This window comes from Danio rerio, chromosome 25 (assembly GCF_052040795.2).
Source record: "Danio rerio strain M-AB ecotype USA chromosome 25, GRCz13ab, whole genome shotgun sequence".
NCBI lineage: Eukaryota > Metazoa > Chordata > Actinopteri > Cypriniformes > Danionidae > Danio > Danio rerio.
In genome coordinates, this window is record NC_141045.1 from 11,876,811 (window position 1) to 11,887,431 (window position 10,621).

The following is a 10,621-nucleotide window of genomic DNA, read 5'->3' on the forward strand; positions in this document are numbered from 1 at the left end:
CTATATTATGCCTCTTTTTACAAGTGGTAAAATAAGTCTCTGATGCCCCTAGAGTGTGTAGGTGGGGTTTCAACTTAAAATATCACACAAATAATGGTAGAACTCTTTGAAACTGCCCTTTTTAGTCTTTGAAATTATGCTGTTTTGTGACTGCAGCTTTAAATTCAAATGAGATTGTGCTCCACAAAAAGGGTGGAGCTTCACATCTATGTATCAGCATGGCATGCAGAATCAAAGTCTATGACTGCTTCAAAACTCAGAGTTGTTAATGCTAATGAGGGAGAGATTGTCACCAATAGGCAGGGCTTTCTCTCTCTGATGACATGTACAGCGGGAGAAGGTCAATGAAAGTGTTTCTGCATTTTATAGTGTGATTATTAAAAATATAATGAATTCATTTTTACCATTAGAAGCTGGTTGTATTTCCCACACTGATGCCACACACTTGTGTTTAAACCCCTCAATAAATAATAATTTTTGCATAAAGGCCCCCTTTAAAAGTCCACCCATGGTGAGAGAACATGCAAAAGACTCCTATAGCGCAGAATTCACATACGGTTGTGTTTTAAAGAATAGTGTTAACAGAATTTTTTTAATTAAATAAGCCACATGGGAAAATTACATAACTTTGAGCTTCAGACTTTTAGTTTTGATTTGTTTTCGATGAATAATCCAACACTACTACACTTAACGAATGACGTTTGCTATTTGTTCAAACTATTTATTGAAAATAAGATGAGACAACACAATTCTTTAGTTTTTTTTTTGGGACAACTTAATTGTTTTATGTTCAATCAACTTCAATTTGTAAAAACTAACAAGTTAACTTATTTCCTTCATGTTGTTCCAAAAAAACAAAAAACAAAACAAATGGATTGTGTGGAACCCAGCATTTTTTTACAGTGCAAGCAAGCACCCATATGACTAAGGCACTTCCGCTCTTCTTGTGACTTTTGTAGTGCCAGGAGGGGGAGTTGAGAGCACCTGGACCCACCGGCCTCCTCCTTTGTAGAGGAAGAGCACAAAGAAACCGAAGAAACAGCAGAAGCAGTCTGAGCTTGTCACCAGAATGAACCATCTTCAGAAGGGAGGAGCACAAAAGAGGGCTACGAACACGTGAAGAGTCCTGGAAAGTGGGTAAAAGAGCTTCAAATGAAAAGCTGCTCCGCTCATTCACTATCAGTCTGTTTTCTTTTTTCCTCCTCTGTCCTCTTTCTCCTTCTACCTACCTGATCTGCCTGATTACGATCAAAACCGGTCGCTCACTTCCTACAACCCTTATCAGCAAGAGACCATACAGTAAAGCAGAGAGATTGTGCTAAAAAAAACACGCAAGTATGCAAACATGCAGAGTGAAAAAATAAAAAAACACTGAACTCGGTGGCACCTTCATACGCTCTTAATGAGATATTAAACAGCTGGAGAGATGTTTTAAATTTCAATAGTATGTTTTTAAAATACTATAAATGTAATCTATTTATCCGCCTATGCAAACAAAAAGGCCTTTAATGTTTTTGCACATTATAATACGTCCTTTTTAAATCTTTTGCAACTATCCTTCAAACCACAGTTTTACCTATTATGAGCAAAATTAGTAATAATAATAACATAAACAGTATTAAAGCATTCAGATGAGATTTTAATATGCATGTCAGAATAACCATCTTTCACTTTTTACATACATTTCACCCATATTACAAAACCTTATTTTCACGTTATTTCAAACATTTAAGTAGATGTTTCACACTCGGAAATAAAGATACAAAAGCGGTAACGTTTTAACAGGCACACTTTCGTACTTAAAAGGTTTTTATTATCAGTTTTGGGGAAAGTTACTTTAGAAAGTAATGCATTACAATGCATTTTTATGGTAAGTAAAGCATTGCATAGAGTTACTTTTTATTACCTAGCTGAGACTTGGTCTCTTTCAGAACTTGTTTTTTTTTTTTCTCATTTTAAATAGAGGAGATCTGTAATTAATATTGCACTGTATAACCTTCACCTTCATCTACCTTTAAAAAACACATCAAAAAATTATATTTTAGGATATCTGAGAACTTCCTGACCCTAGAGTACGACATGCCATATATACAGATTACTGAAAGCTTAAAGCAATGTGCTTACTACTTTTTTTTACTATTTGTTTAAAATAAAACCACTGTCCTTGAAACAATCTCCTTTTCCTATGCAGATCTCACCAGAAAACGTAACTATTTTACATTTCGTCAGTTTAGTGGCTAATTCGGTCATACAAAAATGTATGATTTTAAAAAATGCAGGTACCAAACCCCACCCCTAAACCCAACAGTTATTGAGGGATAAGCAAATCGTTCAAAATTGTACAAACAAGATCGTACGAATTCATACTAATAAGCCATTAAAAAATGATGAATTGCCATGTGATCCCATTGATCTATCTATCTATCTATCTATCTATCTATCTATCTATCTATCTATCTATCCATCCATCCATCCATCCATCCATCCATCCATCCATCCATCCATCCATCCATCCATCCATCCATCCATCCATCCATCTATCTATCTATCTATCTATCCATCCATCCATCCATCCATCCATCCATCTATCCATCTATCTATCTATCTATCTATCTATCTATCTATCTATCTATCTATCTATCTATCTATCTATCTATCTATGTCTTAAAAGGTTACATTAAGAATCTGTAACCAATCTATCCTGATCTCACAAGAAAACATAACTATTTTACATTTTGTCAGTTTAGTTGCTAATTCGTATGAATTCATCAAAGTTCAGTCATACGAAAGTGTATTTGATTTTAAAAAGAAGGCGTGGCACCAAACCACACCACTAAATCTAACCATCATTGGGAGATAAGCAAATCGATCAACAAACAAGATTGTACAAATTATTGCGAATTAGCCACTAAATCAAAAAGTAATGAATTATCAAGAGATTGTGTTGATTATCCATCCATCCATCCATCCATCCATCCATCCATCCATCCATCCATCCATCCATCCATCCTCTTAAAAAGTAAAGGTTACATTAAGAATCTGTAACCAAGCAATTATTCTGTAATCCACTGAAATGATCTATTATAAAAGTGAAATTGAAGTTCTTCAAAGGTACTTGACAATAAAAAAAAACAATGTTCTTGCAAGAATTACTTTTTAAAAAATGGTTCTACACCACAGCTGTGACCAAAATTCCATCTGAAACCTTTAATTTTATGCAGTACATTTCCTACTAATTTAACAATTTAAACCATAATAAAATGCTGCAGAGACGAGATCAAAACATGCTCTGGAGGTTACATCTCTTTCACCTCTTTTAAACAAAAAAAAATCCTTTTATTCAAATGCAAACTTGTTTAATTAGCTTAAAGAGTGACTGACATTGGGAGCAGGAGCTTGACAATTGCATCAAAAGTTTAACAGTTTTTGTTATGCTAAAACTCAACAAGGCCTTTTGTCGTTCCCGTATGCTAAATTAGCACTACACGCAACCAGAATGCTCTCAGAATACACAATTTATTAAATTCCCCATAGTGGGTTATAACTTATTACATTTCTATTAATACTACCAGGAAAAAAAAAATCCTCTAACATTTGCAGTGAATCTTGCTGGCAGACATTACCAATCTTAAATAGTGGCATGTCAACAAGTAAAGCGCTCGCAATTGACGTGACCTGAATAAATCAAGTTTTCCACCAGAAACGTTTAAGAAGACTAAGCCAACACTCCACGAAACAATAGCATGACAGTCTAGTCTTATAATTGCAATATAACAGCTTGTAATAACGCAACAGCGGCTGCATACAAACAATGGCTTACAATCATTCAAGAACATCATGCTTTAAAACTCAAACATTTCAGCCAAGAAAAAGGAGTCTGTTTCTTTAAAAAAAAATAAAGCTCTATGACAGATAACGTTTATGAATTCACTAAAGGCCTCGTATATATGGTTTTAATACAGTACAAGTGAACTAAATTGCTTTTGTAAAATAGGTTAAAGGCTTTCAGGATGCTATGATTTAAGTAAAACAGATAAATTCAAGCAAATTTTTGATAAAAATAATCAAAAGCACTTGGAAGTACTGATTAAACTGCATGTTTTCAGCATTTGTAGACTCACTATATAAAAACGTGAACACAAAAATAAGAGTTTAAAGGTATAGTTCACTCAAAAATGCAAACTCTGGCATCATTTGTTCACCCTTGACTTGTTCCAAACCAGTCTGAATAGATAAGAATACAGTTTAAAGAATGTTGGAAACCTGTAACCATTAACATCCATTATAGGAAAAGCAAATACTATGGAAGTCAGTGGTTACATGTTTCCAAATCTCTAATTGGTAAAGAACAATGCAAAAGTGAGTAAATAATGGCAGAATTTTCAGATTTGGGTGAACGACTGCTTTATCTTGAAGAAATTCACACACAGCTCACACATTTATACACATATACAGAGATATACACAACACAAAACTCATACAAACTGATAAAAATCCATTTGGAATAAAAATAGAGATTTTCAGGGGGGATGGGGCGAGTAAAACTGATTTTATAGGTCCTTAGTTTTCCAACAGAAACAGGCTTTCCAATATTTTCTGGTCTAACTGGAACCTTTATTTTTATAGTAGTGGATTGATTTCATGTCGTTCTTACGACCTGGTAACACTATAACTTAAGTAGTCATTCACAAACCAAACCCTTAATAATGTCTGACAGAACAAAAGCACGTTCATTCAAATATGAACACATCCAAAAACTAAAAGCAGGCATCAGAATTAGAGGACTGGACTAATTACAAAACAACCATGTATTTGCTGGTAAAAGTGAACACTCTTAACCCATGCACTTTTACCAGCCACTACACTGTTGTTTTGGAGATACAGGAGACACATTATATGATGCAATCCATCTAAATTTAAATATTCACACGGTTTTGCTATGGCTTCACCCAAAATAAAACCGAAACAGAGTTCAATCCCTCTCTCTTTCTAGGCGTAAATACAAACATCCCACCCAGCAAACCAATAATGAGTACATGCTGCTAAAACTATAAATATTTAAGCACAAACCTCTTTGCATGCCAATTTCTCACCAGCAACTGCCATGGAAAGTTTTCAGCAATTGTATTTCATAACATTGTGAAACTGATATTATGATATTGATCATCTATAACATGCTGATATTATAATATTAATCATCTATAACAAACTAATAATGTTAATTAATAATATTATTATGATATTGATCATCTATAACATGCTAATATTATAATATTAATAATCTATAACATAACAATATTACTATATTAATCATCTATAACATGCTGATATATTAAAACTGATCTTTTATAACATGCAGATATTCCGATACTGATCCTTTATAATGTGCTGACTTCGATATTACGATATTAATCATCTATAACGTGCCAGTATTATTATATTAATCATCTATAACATACTGATATTACAATATTGATCATCTATAACGAGCCGGTATTATGATATTAATCATCTATAACATGCTGATATTACAATACCGATCATTTATAACATGCAGATATTCTGATATTGATCATCTATAACGTGCCAGTATTATGATATTAATCATCTATTACAAACAGATATTATGATATTGATCATTTACACACATATTAATCTGGAAAGTCATGGTCAGCAACTACCCATCTAGACGAGAATTATTTTTTACTTTTAAACTAATTACCTGTTAACTGTGAACTAATTATCATGTCCTAATCTTAGTTAATGTAATGGAAAAAAAAAAACTGAATTTAGTTTACTCTTGATGCAAGTAAGTCATGTTTACGTCGTTAGCATATCCACGTTACAGCAACTGGAATACAATTTTACTTCATTATTTGAACTATTGTGGCTATAACTACGAACTATTATTTCGTAACTAGGCATGGGTCGGTAAAGAATTTGATGGTATGATAACCTTGGATAAAAATATCACGGTTTTACGGTATTGTGATTACTGCTCTAAAATAAGTTCTTTTTAAATATCTGGGTTAAAAACAACAACTTTTTCCCCTTCAAACACAATATATTTTATTTTGAGAAATATTTCAAATGTTTTGGAGCAGTAAACATGTCAGGCTAAATAATTAAAATTACTCATTGACTTCTGCTGTCTTCATTAGTTTTAAAATGACATCTTTGGTAAAAAAAAAAAAATGTAATTAAAAAAATATTTCACATACCTTGGGAACGGCATTACAGAAAATTAAGGCAGTTTTAAAACCTTAACTTTTTCAAACTGCAGTATACCTTGAAAACGGTTGTCATTCCATGCCTATTCGTAACTATTAACTCATTTATAATAACATATCAAGGCTTTTTACTCTCCTGGTCCATTCTAAATGACCAATTAAAATAGTGCAAATGGTGACTAGATACCGACAGGTATTTACACACAAGCTAATCTTTAAAGTCATGACCATCAACTGCCCATGTAGACCAGAAAACTAATTTTATAAACTTTTAAACTAATAACTTGGTAACTGTAAACAAATTATCACATTAGTTAATGTAATAAAAGTTATCAAAGACACAAAAAACTAACTCTTTATATTTTGAATGTCTTTGAGCTTATTAAAAGCGTTTATTTACTCTTGATGCACTTACTCTTACTCTTAAGTCGTTGGCAAATCCACTGTATATCGTAAGCATATCCAACTTTCATACAATTTTACTTCATTATTTGAACTATTATGCCTTTTTTGTAACTATTCGCTTCTTTATTATAACACGTTAAGTCTTTTTACTCTCCTGGTCCATTCTAAATGACTAGTTAAAATAGTGCTAATGGTGTCTAGATACATACAGGTATTTACACATATCTTTTAAGTCATGACCATTGACTACCTATGTAGACCAAAAAACTAAATTTAATCAACTTTTAAACGAGTTATCTGTTAACCTTAAGCGAATTATCACTTTAGTAAATGTTATAAAAGTTATCAAACACACAAAAAATCCAACTCTTTATATTTTGAGGGTCTTTGAGCTCGTTAAAAGTGTTTCTTTATTCACTCTTGATGCACGTAGTCATGTTTACGTCGTTAGCATATCCACTTAACTCTTACCGCAACTGCTCCCATTCAGGTAAAATAAAAAGTAGCACGTCTTTAGAATAGTTTCAGACTCAAAGTAATACATTTTACACTCTTTTCTCGCTGTTTGACACCCGACACCACCGAGGCCTCCATAACACTACAACCAGAGCAGTTTACACGTCTTGGGAACTTAAAAAAAACTCGGATGAAACCAAGTCAAACACTTCCAACAGGAATCACCAAAAGGATTTTCGTTTTGTTTTTTGTTTAAAAGCTTCAACCAAGCTTGCAGAAAAGCAAATCTCGGTTTACAAACCCACCTCAGAATGAGGTTACGATAAACTTCTCGCACACTCAGTTCACTAAAGTTACTATAGTTGTATTTTTAGCTGTAAAATACTCGTACCAAAACAAAATGCGCGTAAAGTAAGGCAAAACCCAGCCAAGCAGCGGTTTAGTCTCGCGCTCGTGCGTTTTTACTTTGTATCACATTGTTCGCCGAGCTATAATGACTTCAACACCTCCGAGCCGCAGGAAAACTCCACAAAAACTCTTTTACTCACCGCGAATCACCGTCAGACTACAACAAAGCAGCAGTTCCAGCAATAAAATCTCCATCGCAAGCGCTCTGGGCTTTAATTCCATAATCCCAGCTCCATTTCTTCGAGGTATTGGTGTTAGGAGAAAGTTTGTTAGTCCGTAGGTCGATCAATCGGACTTTTTTTTCGCCCGAGCGACTTTTCTAGCGATAGTAGAGGAGGCACGAGGAGGGGAATGACTGACTGACAGCGGAAACTGATCGACGTCATCAACAGGGATTGCGCGGCGCTGTGGAGCGCTCGTCTGGCTGGCAACACACCATAAAGCTAAATGCTTAGTTGTTTAGTTATTCATATCACTTTACTGCAACGTTAAAAAGAAAAACATATATATATATATATATATATATATATATATATATATATATATATATATATATATATATATATATATATATATATATATATATGTTTTTCTTTTTAACGTTGCAGTAAAGTGATATGAATAACTAAACAACTAAGCATTTAGCTTTATGGTGTGTTGCCAGCCAGATAATTCTGATTTCTTAATATAATTAAGATAATAATTCTGATATATATATATACAGAATTATTATCTTAATTATATTAAGAAATCAGAATTATAAGCCCCCCTAAATAATAACACCCCCTCTTTATTTTTTCGCCAATTTCTGTTTGGCGGAGAGAAGATTTTTTCAACACATTTCTAAACATGATAGTTTTAATAACTAATTTCTAATAACTGATTTATTTCACTTTGCCATGATGACAGTAAATAATATTTGATTAGATATTTTTCAAGAGACTTTTATACAGCTTAAAGTGACATTTAAAGGCTTAACTAGGTTAATTAGGTTAACTTGGCCTCCCTGTGTTGGCATGGGTTTTCTCCAGGTGCTCCGGTTTGCCCAAGTCCAAAAACATGTGGTATAGGTCAATTGGGTAAGCTAAATTGTTCGTAGTGCATGAGTGTGTATGGATGTTTTCCAGAGATGGGTTGCAGCTGGAAGGGCATCCGCTGCGTAAAACATATGCTGGATAAGTTGGTGGTTCATTCCGCTGTGGCGACCCCAGATTAATAAAGGAACTAAGCCGAAGAGAAAATGAATGAATGAATATATTATATAATATTCTAAAAGGAATAAGACTGAACTTAAGGGGGAAAATCAAGTTTCAAATTGTTTCTTATTTGTTAAACTCTGAATAAACTGATGTTTTCAATCAATTTGACATGTTTTTAGTCCTATTTTTAATTGTAACCATAAAATAAAGGCAAGAACTTTTAAAAACAGAAAAGAACTTTAAATCTAGGCATTGATTGCAAACATGTGGACTGAGCATTTTATTGTCAAATATTATTGTATTTTATTCTAAATAATGATTACAGTGACGACAACAACAACAACAACAATAAAACACTGTAAAACCCAACAGTCAACTTTATCAAATAAAATGAGTGTAGTTAACTCAAAATTGACTGAAAGTTAATTCTACTCATTTGAAAAGATTTTTGAACTCAGTGTTAAAGGTATTAAATTAATTAAATACATCATGACTTCAACTTAAATGGGGTAAGTTCACAGTATTAATATAGATTAGTTCTTTAACTCAAATGATTTGTAGCAATCGGTTTACTCAAACAGTTTGAGTTGCCTTAACTTATTGGGTTTTACAGAACTCATTATAGTTTTTGAACTTAAATGGTTTGTTGCAATCAGTTTTCTCAAATGGTTTGAGTTACCTTGACTTTTTGCATTTTACAGTGTAGTAATACAATTGTGTTACCTTAAAATAAAGGATAAATATATAGTTGTTTTTCCCTCCCAAATAATGGCCAACCAGCCAACTCTGCATTTATCATCCCCCACCCCCACCCCCAAAATTACTAACTTATCATGTTCCAGTAATAGTAACCAATAATAGCAATGCAAGTAAAATGCAGTCAGTCCCTTATGTGGTTTAAAAAAAAATAAAGTTCTGTTATTTATATTGTGGTGTGATTTCTATTTTTATGGCTATTGTTGTTTAATTATTTTTTTGTTATCCAGATTTATTATCTGTACATTTCACAAGCTCAAACACGCTGCCATATTATTATTATTTGATATATTAACACATAAAGTAACTGCAAACATCAACGCTGTCACATAACAATTAATAACTCTGGTTGCAAAACTGTAGCCAAGACTTTTAACTTTTTGTCTATAGATCATTTTGAGGGATGTAAACAATAGCAATGGTCCTAACATATTTCCTGTTTTACCTTTTTCATTTCCAAAACTTCAGAGAATCCAAAAAAAGTCAAAATATTGATAAATAATCCCCTGGCAGGTGTTTTAATGTTGTTATAATCGAATTGCCTCTTGTTATATGTATATATATATTTTTTTATTAATGTCAGGGTAACAATAACAACATCATATAAATTTGTTACAAAGAGTGTATATGAGTTTTGAGCAAAGCATCAAATAAGCACATAAAAGAGAAAAGAAAACAGCAATAAAAAGAAAAACAAATAATATTAATTTATGTGTTAAGAAAATTAAAAAAGGAAAATAAGTTAACCGTTCTAATGGCTTTAAGATTTTTAGAGGAAGCAATAGTTCTAATGTACTGTTGAATTTCCTTTTCAAAGACAATAAAACAAGGTATACGCTGAGAGAATTTTCAACGCTGTATATAAAATTTAGCAAGGATTAAAAGGTGTTTAATAATGAAATATTCCTTACTTTTATTATCAGGAGCATTAAAAAAAACCCAGCAGGATATCCTTAAAAGATAACAAGAACCCTGGTAGTATTTTACGATGAATATCTAAAGAAAGTTCAATCGTTATATGTATAAAATTGTTTGACAACAAACAGGGCCAATGACATAACCACATTGAAATGGTCTATACAGAAACTAGCATTTACAAACAATATGAACAAAACTGATAAGGTCAAAGTTCTGATTTAAATTTAATTTAATTAAAATGTATTTAAA

The 10,621-nt window shown here is 32.5% G+C and overlaps 1 protein-coding gene across 2 annotated transcripts in view; it reads right to left on the bottom strand.

Annotated features, from left to right (window-relative positions):
- The window catches only part of lrp5 (low density lipoprotein receptor-related protein 5), a 127,145-nt gene extending 119,297 nt beyond the window's left edge, over positions 1 to 7,848 (bottom strand). For both annotated transcript variants that reach the window (NM_001430956.2, NM_001177458.3), the window contains 1 exon segment: positions 7,640 to 7,848. In NM_001430956.2, the coding sequence (NP_001417885.2) occupies positions 7,640 to 7,721 (82 nt within the window). In that variant the 5' untranslated portion in view covers positions 7,722 to 7,848.
- Between the last annotated feature and the right edge of the window lie 2,773 nt (positions 7,849 to 10,621).